This window comes from Notothenia rossii (assembly GCF_949606895.1).
Source record: "Notothenia rossii genome assembly, chromosome: 6".
Classification (NCBI taxonomy): Eukaryota; Metazoa; Chordata; class Actinopteri; order Perciformes; family Nototheniidae; genus Notothenia; species Notothenia rossii.
In genome coordinates, this window is record NC_136909.1 from 33,893,226 (window position 1) to 33,919,187 (window position 25,962).

Here is a 25,962-nt window from a genome sequence, read left to right on the forward strand (position 1 = left end):
CTCAAAAACAATTGAGAAAAAAGGTCATGCAGGTGATGCAGGGTACTTACAGCATGATTGGGATTCTGGCTCCTGAACGTGTCAGCCTCCTGTCCCACATAGACCTCCTTGGAGGGCAGCAGCATATGATCCTCCAGGACCATCTCCCTCAGAGCCCTGGGAGACAGCAGTGTAAGGGAAGTAATTAATGGGAGTAATACCTTAAGTGCCTTTCAAAAGACCCCAGGTTGCTTAACAAAAAAGGAAACACTCAACTGATAGCACAGACAACAGAAAAGTAAAAATAGGGATAAAATCAATATACTAATGTAGGCAGAGTGGGTGTGAGGAAAAGTTAATTACCTGAGTAATGTGTTCGGCCTTCACGAAGCAAGCCATGAAGGCCAGGAACAGCTCAAGCTGCCGATCATCATCAAGTTTGTGAACCAATGTCTGGCTACCCTGTGTATGTAAAACAAATTCTTATGAAATTGATTGATTGCCAACATTGGATGTGCATGCACGTGCACTCAAGTTGCAGCAATTCCAAGCACAACTAACACCCACCTGGAAAACCATGACATACTCCTTGAGAATAGCCAGCAAACCCATGTAGATGCTGAGCCGTAAGACTGTTGTCGTCTCCTCATGCCGCAGCTTCTGACATACCCTCTTTTTTCTCTCACGGCCTTGTGGAGTCATGCCTGTGAAACATAATACATATTCCTCCTCATTAGTAACTTCAAAACAAGTATAAGTGCTAATTAATATAAGGGATTGGAACATCAAGTCTCATCACCTTTCCTGTTGAGTTCCTCCTGAACCCCCTTGATACGGGCTCTTCCCGCCTGGTTGACGTGGTACTTGGTGTACATCAGTTCCAAAGGCTCCCTATACAGCTCCTTATCTGCAGTGGAGAGGAAGCCATAATAGAGGACTCCGTACGCAGGCATCATGGCATGGGTTGCCATCCTGGCATCGTATGCAGACAGCCAGCGATGAGGAACAAAGCCCCTCTGTGGGCTGGAGGCGGGGAGATTTAGAATCATAGCTATCTCCTTGAGGTACATCACCTGACAAAAGACAAAAAAAGATTTTGAAAGAGACACATACATAGACATTCTACACATTCCATAGTTTTACCACAGTACAGTACAGTAGGGCCAGCAGCCGTGGTCTAGACTAGAGCTGCATTTTGTTTTCCTGGTCTGGACTCCACTGATGGTCAACCTGGAGATCACTGAACAGCTTCTCCAAGTAGCTGTCAAAGGGCTCTGAGAACTTCTTTGCCTCATTGTTTATATGATGACTAGACCCTCCAGAAAAACGCAATTCTGCGATCGCAGAATGTACCGCATAATCAGCAAAATGGCGCAGATTTTTAAAAGGCCGTATATTTATCAAAAGGCCGCATAATCCCCGCATTTTTCCACACAAAGTTGAGAAAAAAAAAAGTTAACTCGTATTGACGTGACGTCATCAGCTCGCGCATCACAGAATGTAAACAACACTGTATAGAGTGAACGTGTGGAGCTCACGAGATAGAGAAAACACCAAGATGAAAAAATCGAATCCATCTCATTTACCGACGAACATTTCTACCAAAGACCGGGCAAAAAGTGGGGGGAAACTATTCTGCACCCCGTGCAACTGTGTGTTGGAGCATAAGAGAAAATCGACGGTGACGACCCACTTTGATTCATTCAAACATTCGAAAATGCTTTCTGCTGCTGCGGACAAGAAAGCCAAACAACTCACGTTCACCGAGGCATCAACCTCCAAAACCCTTTCGAGGGCTACAAGAAACGAAGTGAGTAGCCTACAAGATTGAAGCTGGTCAGATAAAGAACGAGTAAAAGAAAACAGAATGAGGCGGAGAAGTGTGTGTGTGTGTGGTGTGTGTGTGTGTGTGTGTGTGTGTGTGTGTGTGTGTGGGGGGGGGGGGTGTGTGTGTGTGTGTGTGTGTGAGATTAAAATAGCCCAATTGCTTTTACAATAAATAAACATTGAATGTGTTTAATTGAATAGTAAAGGGGTTTAACGTTAGTGGCAGGTTGTGTGTGAGAGAGAATAAATAAGACAGCCCAATATTTAAAAAAAATTGTTATTCTTTTCCCCCGCATATTTAGCAACTTTCCGCATATTTCGCAACTTCCCGCAATTTCACCGCATAAAATCACATAAAAACCCCGCATGTTTAATCGCATAATCAAGGATTTTAGCCCGCATAATTAAGGAATTTAGCCCGCATAATCAAGGATTTTTGCCCACGTTTTTCTGTAGGGTCTAGATGACAGGAGTCCCCATCAACATCGAGCAGGTTGGGACAGTATTGGTGCATCCTGATCTCGAGGCCGGTCTTGCTGCCACTCATCACAGCACACGAATCCATCAGCATACTCACAAGGTTATTCCACAGGATGTTGTTTTTCTCAAAGAACTCACAGAGCACCTTCTCTAAAGAAGCAGCATTCACCTTCACGATCTCCAAGGACCCCAAATGCTCCACTATCACCTTCCTCAAGTCTGCATGATAGTAGCAAACGAGCATGGAGAGGATCTTCAACATAAAAAGGTTTATTAGCCATGCAATATTTTACAGGGCATACACTGAAGCAAAAACAGAAGGACTTTGATGGCAATAGCTTAATATGAGACCAACCTTTTTGTTGTTGTTGGAGGTACTCTCGTCTAAATTTAACGAAAAGGGAAATATCTTCATGTTGGAAAAGGTCCTCTCAGAGTAGGTCCGCCCTACACAAAGTCGGACAGATTTGTCACATCACATGCATAATCTAATTGGTACAATATAAATCATACAACAGGTAATTCTGGCAACATAGCAGTATATATAGCAACATGGTAGTTTAAGGAACATGTTTTATGTGTGCAGTTCACTAAAATGGAAATTAAAACACTGAAATAGTAGGTAAGAAAGAAAATGTAAATACCTAGACCATGGATCATCTTGTATGAAGCTGCCGTCCGCGACAGCTTCATTCCCTGCAAAGCTGGTTTATCCAAGGAAAGGGTCTGGGCAAGCTCAACAATTACAGGAGCCTTAGAAAACGGGATGGAATGCTCTGCCAAGGTTCCAAGGACCATTGCCTAGAACACAAATTATGTAATTAATGTAAAGCTAGTGTATTCCATATTTAGGTGATGATGCTGCCAGTGACCGGAGCTGATTGTGAATAATAATAATAATAATAATAATAATAATAATAATAATAATAAATGATTATTATTATTATTATTATTATTATTGTTATAATAAAAATAACAATCTCAAAGTGCTAGTGTACTCTGTCTATGCTGCCTGTGCTGACTAACAGGCCTACACCACCTACCTCTGCATTTGCTATGCAGTTTATAACTGGTACGGGCATCTTTCCCTAGCAGGGGTAGACATTAAGGGTAAAATGCCACCAGCCCTCCGGGCCGGTGGAATGTTATCATCACTGGCCCCACCATTGTAACCACTGGCCCGGAGCATTCGTCCAAAAACAAAAATCGACTTATAATGAAAAAAATTAACACATTTGTTGCAATAGTAATATATGCACTAACTACATTACTACTTGTACTACAACATTTGAATCATCAGTTCTTCCTCATTTTCCTCAATTGTTCATATTTGGTTTATTAAAAATAATGATATTGTGGTCATTGTTAAAAAATGCCTGCTATTATTATGAGTATTATTATTTGTATAATGCGATTTCTGCCTTCCTGTCATTAGGAGTTAGAAATGTAATGGCTATGTAGTAGATTAGATTAGAACCTTCATTATCCTAAACTGCTGGGACATTTCCCTATAGCCAATACCTTTATATTTTCTACTGTTCACTGACTTGTCAGCATAGGTCGACATTGATGTACAGAGCCGACAGAAGACCTTGTTTATATTGGAATCATATTGAGAGGTGCAGCCAGTGACGCGTCCTAAAACCAGGAAGTAAGACGCTGGTTCCCTCGTCAAAAAGCAATGGGATTTCTCCACAGGGTTTTGGAAAATAGCTGGAAATAAGGTCTGTGGAAAACAAACCTGTTTCATAAATGCACGTTTTGTTCAGCCGGATAATCTCCACGTTTTGTTACCCTACTTTTATAATTTTCGAATCATAAATCTAATCGATAGATTATAAAAGGGTTTTAGGACGCGTTACAGTGTGGCTAAAAACTTCTCTCCCTCTTCTCATACTCCCTGTCACTCTCCTTTAACTCCTCCGGTGACTTTCTTTTGTTTGAAGATTGATTTTTGCCCGGCGCTTGGCCGGTTATCCCTGGTATTAAAAACATTTTGGCGAATAGTTAGGTGGCGCGATAGTCTGTAATGAAGAAGGAGCACGCTCCCGCTCACGGGAGCCTGCTCGCGCTGCGCTCCGCAGCAAACAGCTGTTTGCTTTTCACCCAACAACGACAATCGCCTCACAAAGACGCTATGTTGTTGCATTAATAAACGAAACAATTTAACTAAATTGGTCAAAATACCAATACCACAGGACCATTTTTTTTATTAAAAAAGCAATATTTTTAGTGGCCCGAGCGGGCAAGTGGAAAGTACGTTATGCTGGCCCGGGGTGTCTAAATAGTGCTTCCGGGCCAGCGGGCCATTTATAATGTCGAGCCCTGCCTAGCACTGCTGCCTGATTGTTTCTGACCCCTGGTTGGCTTGAATCTGGCTTGCTGGATTCACCCTGGCTGATGCTGGAAGGAAGCTGCTGGTAACACTATGAGTGGAAGCTATCATCTGCACCTTCTTCTTGTGAACTTCCGTCTGGCAGTGAGCCTGCAGAGCATGGCTGCCTTTGTTAGCATAATTGATCTCTTTGTGGCAGAGAATGCATCTGGCGAATCCCTGCCTGTTGATTTTGATGAATACATCTCCTAGATCAGGGGTGTCAAACTCATTTTCACAAAGGGCCACTCTGGGAAATTGGAATCACATTAAGGGCCGGACATATGCTTTACTGACATGCCTTTTTTATTCAATAAACAACATAAAAACATATCTTTCAATGTATTGTTGTATGTACTATATAGCCTTCCCATATATATTTAAACACATTGCTTGGCAATCATAGCATTTGGTAAAGCAAAATAATGCTTTCTGGCTAGCATACAGCCAACTCAGAACCTGTTGCACAGGCCTGAATATGACAACAATATGAAAACATTGTTGTGTTGAATAATAAACAAACACAAATCAACCTAATATAAAAGGACAAATATTGAACGTTGTCCCACATTTCAACAGATATCACAAGCCTTGATACAACAATTAAATGGTTGTGTGGAACATTGTATAAAAGTAAAACACATCTCAACATGTTGTCCCTTGCAGTCTGTCCCATTGGCATAACATCAGCTGCAAATAAAACCCCCAACATTTACATACTAACCTCACTGTCAAGCAAAACACACATTTAACCTAATTCACAGACCAGTACCATATGTACATTTATATATATATAAATATATATAGCCTTTTCACATTAGTTGGTCAACATAAAGCCCAAACTAAGTCGACAAAAAACAAAATTTCTTAGCATCATAGCATTTAGTCAAGCAAAACAATGCCTTCTGAATACATTTGAACTGGTAGGCAGCCAACTCAGAGCAACCTCTTTCACAGGCCTGAATAGGACTATTTAAAAAAAGGTTATTTGGGACATTATATAAAAAGGTATGGCCTGATGTAAAAGCTAAATAATGAATAGTGAATGATCTTGCCCACATTCTACAACTCTCAAAAGGCTTGTTTTAAAGTCCTGAATATGGTTGTGTGGGACACTAAATAGTAAGCAAAAAAGTAACAGTAACAGATCTTTGATCATATTGTTAACACGTTCCATATAAACTGTAGCCTTCTGATTTGCAACCAGGTGCACATAAATGTCAACAAACGTACAAATAAACTTTTCATTCAAGGAAAACTCACATGCAGCTAATTTCCCAGATTTGACACATCAATATTGGCATGCTATTTTAAGCCACCAGACACCTGACATCTTTTCTTTGATGCAAGTTCATCTATTCTTGGCTGAAAGTCCTGAGCTGTAGCCACTTTCAGAATGGAGCCAAGGTGTTTGTCTTTGAGTCGGGATCTGTGAGAAGACTTGTTGATCTTCATCAGAGAGAACATCTGCTCACACAAATATGTGCTCCCGAACATGCTCAGGACACGGGCACACAGAAGGCGGAGATGTGGCATTGTGCTTGGGATGAATGTAGCAAACTCACCTGCCCCAACAGAGTCAAACTTGGCCTTTAGTGGCCCATTGCATTGTAGTTCTATTAGTTCTAACTGTAAGTTATCTGGGGCGCTTTCCACATCAACTGAAAATGGATTTGTAAAAAGGTCAAACCTGAATTTCTGGGTCTCAAAGTCGGAAAATCGCCTTTCGAATTCGGCTTTGAGTGTTTTCAGTTTTTCTGCGCATCTCTCATTCGGGGAAGCAGTGTTGAGGTTGTCTGCAACAAACTGACAGGTCGGGAAGTGAACATAGTTTCCCTGCTGCATTTGGTTCTCCCACAATCGCAGTTTTGTCCGAAAGGCTTTCACTGCATCGCGCATGTCCGTGATCAGCTGTTTGCGTCCCTGCAGTTTCACATTCAGTGCGTTGAGATGGTGCGTTATGTCACACATAAAAGCCAAGTCATGTATCCACTTTTCATCGGCCAGCTCGGGGACAGCTTTCCCCTTCATAGCCATGAAACTAGCAATATCCTCGCGCACCTCATAAAATCTGTGCAACACCTTGCCACGGCTTAACCAGCGTACTTCTGTGTGGTATGGCACATCTTCATACTCCGAATTTCTCTCCTCCAAAAGTGCCCTGAATTGGCGGTGGTTCAAGCCCCGTGCTCGGATGAAATTCACCGTTTTCGTAACCACTGTCATGACATGTTCCATACCTAGCACTTTTCCACACAGGGCCTCCTGATGAATAATGCAGTGGTAAGCAGTCAGCTCTCCTCCCGTCTCCTTCATCTTCTCTCGCACCTTTGCTACCAGTCCACTCCTTTGCCCACACATAGCAGGCGCCCCATCGGTCGTCAGCCCCACAAGTTTATTCCATGGTAAGCCGGTTCCACTGATGCACTCATACACCTTTTTGAAAATATCCTCGCCGGTGGTTGTTCCGTGCATCGGTTTTAAGTCCAAAAGCTCCTCAGTAACAGACAACTGTGCATCCATTCCGCGGATGTAAATCGCCAGCTGAGCCGTGTCTGATATATCCGTACTTTCATCCACAGCAATTGAGTAGTTTACAAATTCTTTTGCTTTATCTTTGAGCTGTGATTGCAAATCGTCAGAAAGCTCATCCACACGGCTGGCTATGGTATTTCTTGTCAGACTGACATTGGCAAAGTTTTGTTTATTGGCGGGGCAGACAATGTCACAAACTTTAAGCATACAGTTTTTTAGAAAGTCCCCCTCGGTGAATGGCTTCCCTGATTTAGCGATTTCCTCTGCTATGATGAAACTCGCCTTTACAGCTCCATCTGTTAAAGATTTGGCCCTATGAAACATATTTTGCTGTTGTTGCCTGCCTTTTTTGAGCTCCGTGACTTTCTGAAGCCTCTGTTCCCTGTCCATGGTGGCATATTGCTGCTGGTGGGCCGTCTCAAAATGACGACGCAAATTATATTCTTTGAACACGGCTTTTGTCTCATTGCAAATAAGACACACAGGCCTCTCTTTATACTCAGTAAAGAAGTATTCTATCTCCCACCTCTCTTGAAATAGCCTCCCTTCAACATCAATCTTCCTTTTTTTTGACATTCTCTGTGTTACTAGCTAACAGGTGCGGGCTAGCAGACCGTTAATGCTTCTGTGTTGGCTGCTACGTAGGCTCCGCAATTGGCCATAGGAATTGAGAGCATTCTGCCTGTGCCAATCAGGTACCAACAACGTAACTTGCGTAGCTTACGGCGTAGGCTCTTCGTGCCGCCAGAACAGTATCATACATTTAAGCGGGCCACATTGTATTGATGATATAAATTGATATGCGGGCCTGATCAAAATTGTAGACGGGCCGGATTCGGCCCGCGGGCCTTGAGTTTGACACATGTGTCCTAGATGAAAGGAAACCTCTTGCTCTTTTACTGAGACCTTGCCTTCCAGTTTTAGCCACGACCAGTTCCAGCTGCATTTCAATCCAGCATCCAGCTGTTTAACAATGGCTGAATCCTTCTCTCCTAACACACTCATTCTGCAAAAATAATGTTTGTATTAGTGTTAGCACTAACTTCTAGTTTAGCCTTATTGATAGAACGGTGGACCACTTTACCCTTCAGCCTTGTCAGTCCCCTCACCTCAAAATCATCAACACGTCTTGGAAAAACGAGTTGTAGAGATTTTAGAAAGTAGCACTAACATTAACCAGTTTTTATTTTTTGTGATTTACCGTAAGCTATACAAGCTAGCATCTAACTTTAGTAACGATATCTAGCTAATGTTAGGCTAACGTTAACGGTAGCGTTAGCTAATCATTTTCCACCGGAGCTTTATTGCTAGCTGTCTAAAGTTGCGTTCTCTCCTGCTGTGTTCAATGACTCAATTCATCAAGCTATCAAGCTGTAGCTAACGTTAGCTAAGCCTATGTCAACAGAGCTCCTGGGTAACTTAGATATACCAGAAAATATTAAAATGATTGAAACCATCACTCACCAAATTCAGTCAGGTAAATCACCGAGGCCAGGCGTGCTTTCAGCTTCTGATGGTGGTCTGGATCCCACTCTGGTCAACACGAGCGAAGCGAACTGCTTGTAAACCAATGATCAGGTCCCTTTTGGCACGCGCACCTGTTCGTAGTTCACTGAATCTCTGGGGCTGGTTCAGAGGCCGTAACAAGACCCAAGTGATTGGGTCTCGTCTTCCACTCGTCACCCAACGGTGCGTACCATTACGGCCTCTGAACCTACCCCCCCCTTAAATATTTTCTCATCGAATCTACACGATTTACGTAGGTCACCTATTTTGGTTTCAAAAAGGCGAATTTCGCCGAAAGGTGAGTGATTTTCATGCCTGATATATACAGTCTATGGCTAATACAAGCGCGAGTTAAGTAGTGATGTCACTATGTAAACAAAGGACTACAATCAATGCGTTTCAGAGAGGGAACTTTGGTAATTTAACCTTTGCAGACCATTTACATGCACAAAAACCTATAACACACTACAGGAAAGGGACACCCTGAAAAATCACAATAGGGCCCCTTTAAATGATCTGATATTTAAAGCTAAAAGTCCCCTTTCTGAAACCTTTTAAGGACAAAAATACTCAGCCAGGCGAGATAGCCAGTTGTTAGGCTATTTGGAAGCTAAATCTTTGTCAAAGAATGGCAGCACTGAGATTGAATTTTGGTCAATGTTTACCTGCATACAACCAGTTAAAATACAATTGATCAAGACTGCTTGGACTATAAATGGACTGCAAACAGAAGTCAAAACTACCTATAATCTTCACCCGGTGCCTACACATCCTGCATCTATAAGCACATATTTATCGATGGAGATTAGGCATAATTTGACTCGCTGAGGTAAGAGATCTTGTGTGACCTCGAACAGTGCTTTAAAATCCCACACACTAGATCTACTGGATTGATGTGTCAGCTTTTTCATTCTCAGATTTCAAAAGGCGAGCAAGTGAAAGATGATAATTGATTTGAAGTACTCTGGGAAGTAGTGTATGTGCAGTAAAAAAGTGATAACGCTTCAGCTAAGTAACATAAAACTTCATGTAGGTACTTGTTTGACCTCCTCTAAGTTGTCAAATTGGATGTACATGATATTAAATGTGCAAAACTGCAGAATGGACAGGTAAGTTCGGCCATTATGGAAGAAATTCTGTGCATATAATTGTACAGATGTGTCTGATTAATGGGTAATATATCTGAAATTAATTACAAAGCGATAAATTAGCGCGCTAACACAAGACAAAGTGAATTGAATCGTTCTTTTTCTTGAAGGATAAATAGAGAGATGAAATATAATGAAGAAAGAACGAAAGTGATCATAAAGAAATGCATTTGCATACTAATTAAAAGAGGTGTAATAATCTTACCAATATTCTTCAAAGGAGTGTACTCAATCTAAGTCATTTCCATAACTTACTGAATTATTGTCCTACTGTACTGCGTGGAACTTCTATGCTTGAAATGTGTAAGCTTTTCTCACTGTTTTAAACTTTTGTGTGACAAAACTTCAGTGTCATTGTTATTCCCAGCACACCCTCAACACAGGGTTAAATGTCCTTTCAATCTGTTAATTGCAAGACTTTATAATTCAAAAGAAAGGGATCCAAGACCTGCCATAAATCAAACTACTAGTCACAGGGTTTTTAATAAATTCCTCCCAGTGACATTGCAGGAGGTATAGTCTAACCTGAAGACTCAACAGTATTCAGTAAGCACACTCACCACTAAAAAATGTGTGTTCAAAAATGATTTAACAAATCCTAAGGAAACTCAGGTGTCTGTTCTGCAGCACAATTGGAGTTTTGAAGATGTTCAATCAGATCGTACAGTCATTCAGCAGGAGCTAATTACATTTAGCATTGGAATTCTGCTTCAGTTTTTTATTTTTTTGCACTATTATTGTCATTACACAGTACAGGTACTATGTAACGAAATGGTTTCTCTGCATTTGACCCATCCTAGGCCGTGTCTCAATTCAGGGGCTGCACCCTTTGAAGGCTGCATTTTGTAGATCGCATACGTCCCTTCCGCCAAAAGAAGGCTGTCCCAATTTTTTTTAAAGATGAGACTCCTCCGAATGCGGCCCACGATTGCAGCCTTGTTTTCCCGGATTTGGAGGATACATCTGATGTATCCTCCGCGGTCTACCATATCCCAGGGTGCAATGCGCGCAGGCAAGAGTGAGTTTTTTACAAATTGGATTTTGTATGTGTCCTTTCTTTTAATAGATATTTCACGATTATAGCTTGAGTCTGTCTGATTCCCCAAACAGCTGCTTCTATATACTTGCTGCACATATAATACAAATAAACAACTCGATATATTTGTTTTACTGCTGGTGATGTTAAATAACATGATTGATTTCCTCTGTCTCAATGATGAAAGTTATAATAATAGAAGACATGTAGCTGCAGAGAGAGGATGGATATATTCTTACCTCTACTTTGTGATTAGATGAAAATACAAAATAAAATTAAAATCGTAATTGTTAATCTGTTAAGCCCCAAGGTCCCCGCCGGCGGGTACTTTTTTTTTTTCACGACACTGTGTCTCAGGGGATCTTAATATTTAAGAACCTATTAATGTGTTACACCAGATTAACGGGAATAATCTCAGCTAACTGACGATACAAACCATTTTTACCAAAACAAAACACAAGTCTCATAAGAAGCATCTAAATGACCCCTGAGCGAAAATTGCTAACGCACTTTGGCACAGAACTCAAGATAAAAGATACCCTTATTACTTATCGTAGCTGCACATACAAGATATCCGATTAAAGCTGAGTTTCCACAGATTATATAGGTATAGTATCATCACTGAGTGATCCAAACTCTTGACAGGGGAAGCAAACACAGAAGCGCACTCTAATTTCCGTTTTCAATAAATGTATTTGTATAAACAACAACCAAGAACATTTGAACAGTCTCCACCCACAAATCAGCACAAAGTGCAACAATCCATTATCTTTAGAGGGTCACACTGTAATATGCCAAACAAACATATCAAGTGAGCATGAGAAAGAAGAAATACAAGTTTGAGCTATTTATAAATTGTTACTGGGAAATTATGCACATTGTTGTAATCTAGATTTTGGATGATGAAGATCTTTAGTCCAATTCTCTTTACATTTGGGGTTGAGTCAGATCCACATTGTTAAATAAATGGCGGAAATAAAAAATGTACCCAGCAATACAATGTACTATTCATGCAGCTCATGTCCAAGGAATTAACTTTATAATGTTGTTTTGTAATGTGATATGTGACCAGGCTTGCAATAATGGATGGCAATCAAAGTGTGGTATACAACCATTACCACTGCTAATGTCAAATATTAAAACTACTGCGTTGTCTAGCTTTTATCAGAAGCTTCTTTTTTTTGTTCCAATCGATTATGGGACATTAGTGCCACACATTTTTTGCTGCTTTTAGTACAAAGAAAGGCTACATAAAACAACAACAAATAAAGCTTTTATGACCTAAATGTAGGTCTCATCAATATTATGTTATTGCAAATGGACAATTATGAGAATAAACATTTCACTTCCAGCTTTAAAAACAGAAACAGGAAGTGAACGAGTGTATGCTGTGGTGAGATTAGCAGGGAGATCATGGGTCATGCACAAATGTGTGCGTGCCCGGATGTTCGTCATATACTGATATACTTTAAGTTGGCCTGTTCTTACTCTAACTCCACATGGCAGTGAACGTGGATGCATTAACGAACAAACTTTCACTAGTTGAGATTAAATAAATCCTTCTGTTAATTTTCTGGCCGTCTGTCCCTCATCTGCAGTCGCCAGGAGCAACAGTGTGCCTCTCCGTCCCAGCGGGGTAAACCCTCTCAGAAGCAATATGTAATTAAACTCAGAGAGCATATTCTTTAATCCTAAAGGCTATTATAGATTAATGGTCAGTGCATTGTCTGAGCTCCACAATGGCTTTTCCTCACTGCACTCTTGTGGATACCGTGAGCCCATATATGTTCTTAACTGGGTAGATAAAGGTTTTGTAACCCTTTTAAATATAGCTTCGTAATGGGAGTGCTACAATGGCTTACTACCCTCGTGGGGTAATACGATGGCTTTTGTATTTGGCCCAGGATGGATAGAAAAAGCTTAGAAAGGATAGAGGAATCTGTAATTATAATGCATCAACCGTCATCAATGACACATTTTTGAACCCATTTGTAGTCATATTAGAAACAAGTGAAGCTGTACATGTGAAATTGTAATTATGGGGTATTCATTGTTAGCTCCTAGGGATTAAAGTATTGAGTATGTTTAATTGTAAGTGTTCTACATTTTAGAACAGTGGGGCCCTGATTAAGAGTGATTTATCCCCATGACAGGATGAAATTACATTAATACTTAACTTAATTCAGGGTTCCTGCAGGTTTCACCAACTCAAATGTAAGACTTTTTAAGACCACTTTGAATAGAATTTAAGACCTATTTCACGGCAAGACAGTATGAAGGAAAATTGCTATGAAAGAAGAAATACGTCCCATAATTACTTTCAAAGTAAATGTATTCACGTTCAACATAAGAACGATGACTGAACATAACAGCACACAGAACTGTGTTAGCCAAAAACCAGAAAAAAAGAACTGCCTAACCGTGTGTGCGTGTGTGTCTCTGTGTATGTATGTCTGACAAGAGCTATCTTCTGAGCTCTGCCCCCTTGGCTACAATCTTCCATCGTTGCTGTTGTAGGATTGGTGTTTAGCTACGGTATTTAGCGTCCACAGCACCTCCACTTTTAAGGTTGAGGTAGACCCAAACGTCGCCCGGAGGGAGTGGTCGCGTTTAACCAAATATTTTCCGTCATTTTTTTTAACAATGACGGAAAAATCTGAAATCAGTCTGTCATTTTGACGGATTAGAACAGGCTCGGAACAGCGTAAAAGTTTCCCCGCAGCGAGGCTCCGGTGTTATGTCGTGTTATGCATGCCCTATCGAAAATGATATAGTTTCCAAACCGTACTTTGCCTTAATCATTGAAATGTCTGGGCACTCTCGCGAGGTGCATGCATATCTCGGCGGGCATGCATAACACCGGCGCAAGGGTTCACGAGCTTGCTCTCGCTCGCTAAAGCTTGGTTGCTATAGGTTACTAGTTGGGTGTTCTCCGATAAGGGGCCGGGGGGATGCAAAGTTAGTGATTACTGGATCCATGTTGATTCATTTCAATAAAAATTGTTTGGGGGAACTGAAAGGCTCTTACGGCCCGTCCACACTACAGCTTCAAAAAAAGCTTGCCGGCGGGCGTGTCTGAAGCTCGACCAACAACCAATTACATGAATCTCCCGCCCCTGACACACAAGCAGCGGTTTGATTGGCTAGAGCTTGTACTGGCATATGATTTGATTGGCTGACGCTTCCACCGAAAGCTTCAGAAGCTTCAAAAGTTGAACATTGCTCAACTTTTGCAGCCTGAAATGCCAGGAAAGCTCCGCTCTGCTACCCACAATTCAGTTTGGCGAAAAGCGAGGCAACGTGACGTCACCCCATTCAAAGTGAATGGGCAGACTCGTTAGAAACCGTTTTTGAAGCTGTCGAAGCTGTAGTGTGGACGGGCCGTTACTGTACTGGTTACTTTGCAGCCCGGACATTTCCCCCCAAAACACATTTAGACGTGATCGCAACACAGAAGTAACTTTCAAATCCGATCATTTTTAAGACCTTTTAAATCATATTTAAGACCTTTCTAATTTGTTTTGATCATATTTCAGACTTTTTAAGGCCTTAAATTCTGATTATCAAATGTAAGACTTTTTAAGACCCAGCGGGAACCCTGTTAATTGCTACTTTTATTTGCAATATTTTGACTCAATCTCCATTCCCTAGCTTTGCAGGGAACCACTGATGTCATGTTGTTTCCTTCTGCATTGGTGGAACATAGCCTTTGTAGCATTTCTTCTTTTTATTCAGTTCAAACCTATCTTTTCCCATCAGTTTTAGCAAGATCTAATAACTTGTCATGAAGAACAGTAGAAAAGTGCTATATAATTAAGGTTTACTTTATTCAAACCTAGGTTGCACCACAGACAGCAAACAGCTCAACAGTGGCTCTTCTTCCTCTGCAGGCTGCGGAGATTCAACATGAACTCCAGGATACTCTGCAACTTCTAAAGGTGCACCATAGAGAGCATCCTGACCTTCTTCAGATGCTCCATAGAGAGCATCCTGACCTTCTTCAGATGCACCAGAGAGGATCCTGACCTTCTTCAGGTGCACCAGAGAGAGCATCCTGACCTTCTACAGGTGCACCATAGTGAGGATCCTGACCTTCTTCAGTTGCACCATAGAGAGGATCCTGACCTTCTTCAGGTGCACCATAGAGAGCATCCTGACCTTCTACAGGTGCACCATAGAGAGGATCCTGACTGGCTGCATCAAGGCCTGGTACGGCAGCTGCACCGCCCTCAACCTTAAGACTCTACAGAGGATGGTGAAAACTGCACAGCACATCACCAGGACGGAGCTGCCATCCATGGAGGACCTTTACCTCCAGCGGCTCAGGAAGAAAGCCCTCAGGATTATCAAAGACCCCCATCACCCCAGCCACAAACTGTTCTGTCTGCTGCCGTCTGGCAGGCGGTACCGCAGCATCAGGACTAAAACCACCAGACTCGGACAGTTTTATCCCACAGGCCATAAGACTGTTTAATGTCTGTGCCTCCATAACCTAAAGCATTAATCTATTTGCTTCTTACAATTTATATATCTTAATAATTATAACTACAATAAACAGTATTTTATTTTACTGTACAATATTTAATTTTACATTCTGTTCTTGTATATCTTCTATTTACATGTATATAGACTGCTGCATTTAGATGGTCACTCAGAACATTCTCTGCATAATTTAGCTCAATTTATTTATTTTTTCTGACATGTTTATAGTTTACTTCATCTGCATTACTCAAATACACTATTTGAATCTACTCTATTCTACTCGGTTTCATCTTGCACTATTTTATTTAGTTTTTATTCATCCATTTGTTTTATTATTTTATGTCCTACAGTACTATTTTGCATTGTTGGAGGAACTCTGGGCGTTTTTTAATTCCCATACCTACACTGTAGCTAGAGTGCATACAAAAAAGCCTTTGAATGATTGAATCTTGAAATGTTACATTGCTTTACCTAAAGAACTGCAATTATGTTTCTTAGAGTCAAAACACAACCCAAACATCCTGAAATCTAACAAAAAGTGTAATGATTAAGTAATTCATCTAGTTATGAGTTAGTTACTAGTTACTTTATTAGTTACTAAATTATAAAAGTAACTAGTAACAAGTTACTTTACTTTAAAAATAATAACAATAAAAATACAAATGTTGTTCTGTGGCACAGTAAGACAATACTTTCTGTCCTGCGCACAGTTTACATTTGACCGTAATATTTTTTGCGTCCTTTATCCCCACAAATTGAAAATAGTGGTTATATCTCCAAGTTGTAAATGCGCTGCTGCTCTTGCTGATACTTGCATCTGCCATTGTCTGTGTGTGTGTGCTGGTTGTGAGCGTTGCCGTGTGTCAGAGTCCTGCACGGGTCTGATTTTCAAGACCCGCTACCGGCCCGCACCCGCGACGTGCAATACTGAACCCGCCCCGCTACCCGCACATATTGCCAATTAGTTCCGCAACCCGACCCGACCCGCCGGCACAAGACCCGCAACCCGACCCGAACCCGCATATATATAAGCAGTGAAAACGTGCAATTATTAACACACGCAGTTGCATATTTGGCTCAAAAAGCCTGGGATGTTGGTTATTTTCTGCATCTAGGATGACACCAAAAGCCTCCCAGACGTTGGATTTCGCTCTTGAGGAAGAGTTATTGAAAATGCTGTATTCTTAGAGAGCTTCACTTCAGCCATTCAGAATGTGGCGCGCTCAGCAGCAGATAGATGCGCTGCAGAGGTTATGAATATGCTCGGTCCCGCGGGGGAGAGGTCTGAGGATTTAAACATTAAACTAAATTATTATTATTTAAATATATTTATTATGCAACACCCGCAACCCGACCCGCATCATCTTTGTTTTACCCAGAACCGAACCCGGAAAAAAGCGTTTGAAAAAATACCACCCGCAAATCACCTTTTTTGCGGGTCACCCGTCGGGTACCCGCGGATACCCGACCCGATGCAGGACTCTGCCGTGTGTGTGTGTTATAGCATTAGCAAGTGTTGTGTATTTTCCCCATAAGGCAAGACCCGCCCAACTCTGTCTCTGATTGGCTTACCCTGAAATGTTACCCCGCATTAACCAATCATCACTCCTCTCTGGTTACTTTCACTTTTCCATGGTGCTGTGAGAGGACATCGCTGTATTCGCCTGCAAGTTAAATCTGCAGGGAGGTTCGGTTCAGTTCCATCACATAATATAACGCAGTAACGCACCCATTTAAATCACAGTAACTATAACGGCGTTACTTAATGGGAATAGGTTACTAGTAACGCTATTAGTTACCTCAAAAAGTAGTTGCGTTACAGTAACGCGTTACTTTGTAACGCGTTAGTCCCAACACTGCTTATTACACACATGACTACACATCCAAACAAAACATAACATAAAATCAATCTGCCCTAATCAGCGCGTTTTTGGATTATGGAAAGACAATAGTACGAGACGAAAATAAACAAGATCAAGGAGAAAAACAAAAAACGGCATATAAAATATATTTGCCTGTTTTCTGTGTTGAATGCAATTCTCTGCTCTCATTATCAGTGGACTAAACGTAAATGGTAAAGGCAGCAGAAAACTTTTATTGGGGACACCACTTTTGCTCACAACCTCTGCTTCTCTTATGCTAACAAACCAAACACCCTTTATGTGCCAAACTAGCCGAGACTTTTTGTCTTTTTCCAAGCAGCAGTTGGATCCCTTTGTCCTTCTCTGATACGTACATCTGAAAATCATCAGGTATTGGTGCCTCAATAATAATGTATTCTCTCTTATTTGACTTTTTAATGGGCTTTCATCTAATTATCATCACATGGTTCCTCCGATGAGTGCTGGAGAGGGAACTCAGTGGTCGGGGAACAAAAGGAGGTCAGATTTGGAATGATGGCACATGGCCTGCTCCGCTCCGGTACCCCCCTGTGCCTGATGATAAATGTTCCCCTTGAACATGATGTCAATATGTTGATGTGCCTTCCTTTATTAAGATACCATCCAACTGATAACAAGTCTTGCTGTGTGTTACTAACATAAATAATTAGAACAGAGACCAAGGAACGGCAGGTGGCTTTTGGCACAAAGAAATAATCATACTTGATGTGGAAAATAAAGTAAAAGGACCCATCTGTTCACGGCAGGGGGAGGTGAATAAACACGTTAACATATTGTCAGTAACATTATGAAATACACAGTTAATAATTTAGTCATGGCACATGGCTCTGGACACTTGTTTGAAATAATCGAACAGAAGTGAGCCAGCGCCTGCTTCAAGGCTTCAAATGAACCGCACATTTGCACACTCATGACTTGTCCACCGGCCATTTTGTCCCACGGTCTGCCAAGGATTTACCCAAAGGGTTAATGAAGAAAGAGATAACAATGGCATGAAATGTGGAAATAACCAATATTGGACAGAATTCAGGGTTCAACCGTCCACTGCTGTTGCTTTTTCTTGCCTGATCTTATATCAGGCAAGAAAAAGCAACAGCAGTGGACGGTTGAACCATGAATTCGGTCCAATACTCCTATTCAACAGCAATATCTTAATTTTTTCCAAAAGCAAATTGTGTGACTGGTAATTCATTTAATTTTGCAAAGATTTAAAGGTCCCATGTCATGCTTTTCCGGTTATTACCTTATCTCCCTTGTATGTTATGAAGGTTTTTATGCATGTAAACGGTCTGCAGAGTCAAAAACCCTCAAAGTACACCCTGTAGGGAGTAAAACTCTAACACGCCAAAACACCTCGTTGGAGATTTCTCATTGTCCATTGTTTTCTTCCTGGGTATCGCTACGTAGGGATACCCAGTAGCCATGCCCAGAGCTATGGCCGCACCCTCTGCCAGCCTTGCACGAAACAAAGCTTCCCAAACCTTTCAGTGATTCATGCCGGATATGTACAGCGTATAGGGCACTGAAGAACAATACTGTTCCTACTTTGTTTGGACCAGCGGGAGATTCGGGTACACAACCTGTAAGTATTCATTGTTGTTTGTGTATTTATGATGTTTAAAACAAACAAGGTATATCTACCACAACTGTGTAAATGGGTAAACGTTTTTCGGGCTGCTAAGCCATTGACACAGTACTAACTAAGTTGCTAGCGTTTCCATATATAAACTCCAATGTTAGCAGATGGCCTTACATATACTGTATCTCATAGCTGGAGAATGTCTGCAATCACACACGAAATACTCAGACAGTATACTCCGGGTGATTTACCGTATGGTCAGTACATTATAGTTGGCCTTCCTAGCATGTATGCTACGGAGCTAAACAACAAGGCTACCAACCTTGAGATGCTAGGGAAAACATTGTTTTTATGCAAGCTAAAAAGAATGTCCGAAACGTAGCAGACTACCCGTATAAGATTGCAATTGTAAACACGTTCTTGCTAGCCTAATATGAACCACTAGCTTTTGTTCATAGTAGGTTGGCATATTACACTGAAAAAGCCATTGACTCAGTGCTAACTGGGCTAACGAAGTAGCTAGCGTTTCCATATATCAATTACAATGTCAGCAGATGGCCTTACATGTTTCTCATAGCAGGAGAATGTCTGCATTCACACACGAAATACTCATAGACAGTATACTCCGGGTGATTTACCGTACGGTCAGTACATTATAGTTGGCGTTCCTAGTGTGTATGCTGCCGAGCTACCGTTCATAGCGTGTATGCTACCGAGCTAAACAAGAAGGCTACCTAGAGCTAGACATGCTAGGGAAAACATTGTTTTCATGCCAGCTACAATGAATGACCGAACGTAGCAGACTACCCGTATAAGATTGCAATTGTAAACATGTCCTTGCTAGCCTAGACTAGAGCTGTTCATAGTTACATAGTAGGTTGGCATATTACACTGAACAACTAGCAAACGTAGGTTAGCATATTAGCTAGCACGCTAACTGTGTTGATTAGATAGATAGATAGATTAGATAGATACACACTCCTACCACAACTACTACTAACAAATCTAAAACAACTAAGTTTCTCTAATATTTTGTGATTTGCATTTGATTTCTTCCAGCCAGATCAGGAAACTCCTGGCGTATCTGGCGGACAACACATGACGGGATGACCACTCTGATGCCTCGTCCTAAAAAGCCCCGGCAGCAGCTTACAAAGCTGCAATAGGCAAGATGCCGAAAACACCTATAAGGGGAGGAATGGATTATATACAGTGTATATATGTATATTTACACATGTTCATTTTGTATACTTTTGTATACTATATTTCTAAAAATAAAGTTTGATGGAAATACTTAGTAACATTTCTTCCCTGAATGATTTGCTCCTATAACATATCATTCATATATAGCAAACCATGATTAGATTTTTCATCAAACAGTAGTAGTTTATTACAGGTAAAAATAACTTACTCTTCTATAACAACAGTTGTAGGTGCAGTTCGGTTAGGTAGCGTATAACATATACGGCTGTACCGACGCCATTATAAGACTGATGTTCCGTTCAGAGCGAGCCGAAAAAAGCACTGTTAGACATGGGCGGAGCCTCTCTGGTGGTTGACTAATCAGAACAGAGTGGCCGAGCTGACCAATCTGAGCACACTGGGCTCACAGGGAGGGGGGGGCAAGAGCTCCAACGAGCCGTTTAGGACAGAGAGTGAATACCGGTGAATACACATACTTTACAGAGATGCTGTATGCGAAACCAATGTGAGTTTTGAAAATTGCACAGTATAAATCTGTTTTAGTATACCTCAACAATGGAATTATGATTAGTGGAAATGGCCATGACATGGGACCTTTAAGTTCAATTCTGACGATTCAAAGATACAATTCCGAAAGTTTTTATTTTTGAAACATTCAACAATGTTGTAGATTGGATGTATATTGGAGGAGAGCACAGCCCTCAAAGTAAAAAATATTCCAACTTTGACCCCGTTACTTCTGACCAATCGACGTGCAACCAATAAGACAGCTTTCGTAGCAGGGCATGCTAGCAAGGGACAAAACCATAGATACAGAACATAACTAGACGTTTTCACCTTATGCTCTGTGCTCAACCTCGCTGTCGCGGTGAGCACATCGCATATAATGTAAATGCAGCTTAAGGGTTTTCTTTCCATGTACCAGAGCCACCTCCTACCCTCTACCCTCACTGTGTTGCTGATAATCACTTTCCGTGGTGGAACTAATTGAATCTTGTTGACAGAAAGCTGCACTTCAATGTAAGTATTTTATATTTCTTACATGTGATTAAGAAAGGCATGTCCAATCCTACCTGATCAATTCAAGAATGACAGTCCTGCATGTATATTTAAACTAAATACAATGCTTTCTATAGTCTGTTATGTGCAAACGTATTACATAGGGAAACCAGTTGTAGTTCACATGCATTGCAGTTCAAAACCACTTCATAATTTTATCCTATTATGCATTTATGTAAAATTGTCTTATTCAACAAATAACATCTTGCCTTTTCAGTGAGCCTGATTGTGAAAATCGAATCGGAACTATTCCTGGGAAAAGTACTCCGGTGTGAAAGCGCCTATTGACTTACTTCAAACAGATGCACTTGCTTTGGGGCACCTTGAAGCACCCTTCATTATCCATGTAGGGATATATAGAACCTGTATAGTTCATTGTGCAATATTCAATAAAGCAAAACTTAGAAACTATAAATTGGTTTTAGAAATTAAATACAGTACGTTGTAAATGTATTAATGCAATGAACAATTCTTTATCTGTATGCACCCAGGATCAGGTCTTTTTGGATCCACTTCAGGACTCATATTGCCAGAATGAAGAGGGCGTCTAGTACCTAATTCACACCAACGGTGTTTCAGGGCCGGTTCGGAGCTGGAGCTTGAAAAGCACCGGGTTTTCCTGTTCACACCGCAGCGGAGCAGCCTTTTAGCTCCGGAATCCGGTTCATTTCGAGCACCAAAAAAGTGTCCGGCCAGAACAAAAACACCACAGGGTAGGGGTGGGATCAACTCCTGAACAACAACAAAAAGCCGGCGTTTTATCCAGTTTGTACACAACGATGGAGAAACTTAAAAAGCAGCAGTGCTCCACTGAAGAGACCAGCTACCTACTGGGAATCTGGTCTTCCGAAGAGGTACAGAGGAAGCTGGAGCACAATCGGCCATTGTTGTTGTTGTCGGTGTCAGCTGTGAGGGGTTTCCGCGCGGTTTGGCTTTATGAAGCAGGCACGCAAACGGTTACGTCATGACGCAAACGATGACGCAATGACGCAGCACCAGTCGGACTCTGGGCAGTGTGAAAAGAGCCGGAGCTAAACCGAAGAACCGGTTCTGAGCCTGGAAAGCTCTAGCACGGAGCTTGAACCGGAGTTGCGTTGGTGTGAATGAGGCACAGGAGGCCACTTGAGCCAATCAGAGTTCAAGCGGCCTCCCATAACGAGCTTCTTGACTGTGAGGAGACGTGGCAAATTAAGGCACCCGCAGACGCCTGCATAGATGCAATTTCCTCCTACTCTGTTGTACCAACAGGTTCATTTGTGAACGGCTGTTCTGCAAATTCGATTTATTTACTCGCTTGTTTATATGATCAGTTTAATGTTTACTGGTGTGTGGAATGCTCCTTGGTATATAAATGAGATGATTAAGGCTGTGGGTCTTCCCTGCTCAGGGAGTTCAACATCCACCTCCAAACACAACGGTGCCTCCACCGTCGGACTAAACTCCACCGCCGTTAGGTGCCTTCAGCTGGTGTCTTCCCTTTTACCATTAAAACAATTAAAAATCAATTACAGCAGCTTCGCTGGATGTTTTTAGTCCATCTCTAAGATAAAAATGTTTTAAAAGAAAAACAAACACACACATTCATACAATAATGGATAAGAAGCTGTCATGCAAGATGTGCCAAATGAGAGCACCTTTGGGCAATTGTCTTCGAAGCGGAACTACCAACTTTGAGATTAACGGACAATCATATTCAGAGTAGTGTGAACATGTTGCATGCAAGTAAAATGTGTGGAGAGAAGTAGGGGTAGACATTGGCTGTTGTCTCACAGAGATATATAAACAGATAGGTGTATATGAATGCAATTATACAATCCTTTCATAGGCAACCTAACTCAAAATATCACAACCCTGTCTGTGCGTCAAGGAAGGGAGCCATTTTCTAGCTAGAGTGCAACACTACTTAACCACCATCTAATTTCCACAAGTTCACAAGCGTAAATGTAATTGTTTAATTATTACACCTTGATTATTTATTTTGCCTGTACAATACGTCCATTGTGTGCAATTGGGTATTAATTGACATAAGGCATAGCAACACAGCTGGTGTTGGGGTCAATAAAAATGAAAAAAACTATGGATCATCAAAGAAAATGTCTGAGCCTGACACTGGATAAGAGGTTCTTACTTTACCGAAGTTCAGAAAGCAATAGTTTTTAAGATACGGTATAAAACCATAAAAGAAGAACCACTGATGAAATATGCACGTCTATAGAATAGATAGAATTAGAATTGGGAGGGATGAAACGCTCTTTTAATGGTCACACATGCAGAGCACACAGCACACACAGTGAAATGTGGCCTCTGCATTTAACCCATCCTAGTAACAGGAGTCTAGTACTAGGAGCAGTGGGCAGCTATTGTACAGCGCCCGGGGAGCAATGGGAGTGAGGGTGTTCATTACAAAAACATTAACATTAAAAGGGGCCCTATTGTGCTCATTTCAGGTTTCATAAATGTATGTCGCTCCTCTACTGTGCCATGTTTACAATTTCAGAAAGGTCTTTATTTTTGTTATACTTCTTATACTTCACCCTCCGTCTGAAACCAGAGTCCAGTCTGCTCTGTTTGGTTAGCTCTTCTGATTGTTCAACTGGTTACAAATGTCTCGCCCCTTAGGCTATCACGTACAATGTTTTGGAGCGCTAGCAAATAGAAGCACAAATGTTATGTATTGTGATACGTAAACAAAGTAATCCAATCCTCCCCGCTAGAGGGGGGGGGGGGGGGGGGGGGGAATTGTGTGTTATAAAACTTCTCAGCAAACAGACAAAATAAGTTTTACATGCAGTGAAAAGTGCTGTAGGACTTTTATAATAGCTACATCTAAAACAAAAAATTGTATTCTCATCTCACTCTGCTTAATTCATTTTATTAATTTCACCTTGAACAACACACTCAACTTTAGGCTTTTTCCAATCTTGTTTTAATTAAGGGTGGCATGTTCGGACAAGATGCTGAGGTGCAGCAGCGGCAAAAACAAAAAAAAATCCTGCATCTTCCCTAAAATGGCTACTCCTTTATCCCTCGCATGGAAACATTATTCCTAATAAAACTCTTTCATAAATACTTCAGGTCCTGGGAGAGTTCCTTGAACCTGAAAGGAAACACTGTCTATACCCAGGAGCAAAGAAGGCCATTACAGCTTGTACTGCAAGATTTAATAGGTGTCATAATTTATCATGTAAACCGAAAAGTGTTTCTTAATTAAGTGCGAGCGTTAATGAATTTTTTAATTTGATCCCTGTAAGTACTTTGCCATGCTAATTGCAATATTCCACACATTAGTTATCGGCTATTGCCCTTGGCTATTTGCTGTCGCGAGGAGGGGAGCCCCTTTTCCCCTCAGCTTAAGTTCATTACCCGAGCCTCCAGCCTAAACTACAGAGGCAGTGTTGACTGTGTACTGTATGCCTGTTTTGTATGCATTCTGGCCAACAAACAGGTAATAAGTGTTATCAGGTTCTTTTCACCTTGACTTTGAGTAATGTAAATGTCTTTTTTATCGATAGAGTTCAATCAGTTGTACTTATTTTCAGTAGTTTGAGCATTACTGAGATCATAACAGTACATCCCTTTACCTCAGATTGAAACTGTGCATGAGAGTAATCACTGAGTGAGCTATTTAAAATGACTAATGCGATCCGGGCTCAGTCTTGATGACTGCCTTTGTATCCAAAGTCTCGCTATCACTGGTGGCAGGCTCATATTGTTCACTGCAATTAATCGAATCGTTTGAGAAACATAATAATGGAGTTGCCAACTGCTGCCTGCGCTGGTATTTTATTAATCAACCGCAATTAGGCAGTGCTGCTATGTCCTTAGGATGACTTTTCAGTCACTTGCAAAGGAAAAACTGTGCGCCAACCACAATGAGGATACAGTCCTCTGCCACAGAGATCACAGATGGGTCCAGACAGACATAAAGTAGTAACAATGTGGGGAAATTATCGTCAGCCACAAACAGAATGCTAGTGCATTTTGGCTGTAAACTTTGTGTACTTCGTCAGTGACTCGGCAAATAACAGACCCCATTTTAAGGCCGATGTACACTCTGAAACTTCAGCTGGCTGCTGAATTTTAGAAAGTATAAGCACTGCTGTTGCCTACAGAGGAGACAGCTTAAAAACCCACAATGTAGTTCAGCATTTCATTAACCGATTATAAACTTGAAGGCCCCCCCTCAATGACCACCCTGTGAGGGAATTTTAAGGGTATGATTTATTTTCAGCACATTACCTACTAGGGCTGCACGATTTGGGTAAAAATACTATATGCAATTATGTTTGATGGATATTGGACATGTCAAAATATCTTTGAATACATTTTAGCACATATTTAGCCTTTAAGAGGGCTCTATTATGCTAATTCTCAGGTTTCATAATTGTATTTTGTGTCGCTACTGTTACATGCTTTAATGTTCAAAAAGGTCTTTATTTTTCTCGTACAGCACCTCTTTTCACCCTCTGTCTGAAACCAGAGCCCAGTCTGCTCTGATTGGTCACCTGCTTAGAGAAGTCCTGCCCTTTAACCTATTAGGTATAGAGTGGCGAAGTCCCTCCCCTTCCGGTGGACCTCCATGGGACCTTATTTCAGGAAAATTATGTATTGAAGTCAATGGAGAGAGAAAGATTATCTTTCGATCCCGAATTATGCCACGAATTACACATATGATGTTTGTCAATTTAAAAGATAATTTTGAAAGTCAAAAAAAAAAAATTGTTGTAAAACTGTGAAGTAACACATTTGTTTTTGTGAAACGCTGAATGAACTACAACTCTGGTCTAGCAGAACAACACACGTCACCAAGATGGCCGTCACTACTGTCTTGTCAATAGGGTTGGGTATCGTTT

General features: G+C 41.2%; 1 protein-coding gene across 1 annotated transcript in view; it reads right to left on the minus strand.

The window, feature by feature from the left end:
• LOC307043404 (uncharacterized protein) overlaps nt 1-25,962 on the minus strand; it is an 86,451-nt gene that overhangs the window by 200 nt on the left and 60,289 nt on the right. Inside the window, exons 3-9 of the mRNA XM_079687832.1 lie at nt 2,931-3,087; nt 2,642-2,733; nt 2,456-2,539; nt 779-1,052; nt 547-683; nt 343-441; nt 51-156 (exon numbers count right to left, since the gene is read on the minus strand). Coding sequence (XP_079543958.1) covers nt 82-156; nt 343-441; nt 547-683; nt 779-1,052; nt 2,456-2,539; nt 2,642-2,733; nt 2,931-3,084 — 915 coding nt within the window. The 5' untranslated portion in view covers nt 3,085-3,087 and the 3' untranslated portion in view covers nt 51-81. The remainder of the gene's footprint in view (nt 1-50; nt 157-342; nt 442-546; nt 684-778; nt 1,053-2,455; nt 2,540-2,641; nt 2,734-2,930; nt 3,088-25,962) is intronic.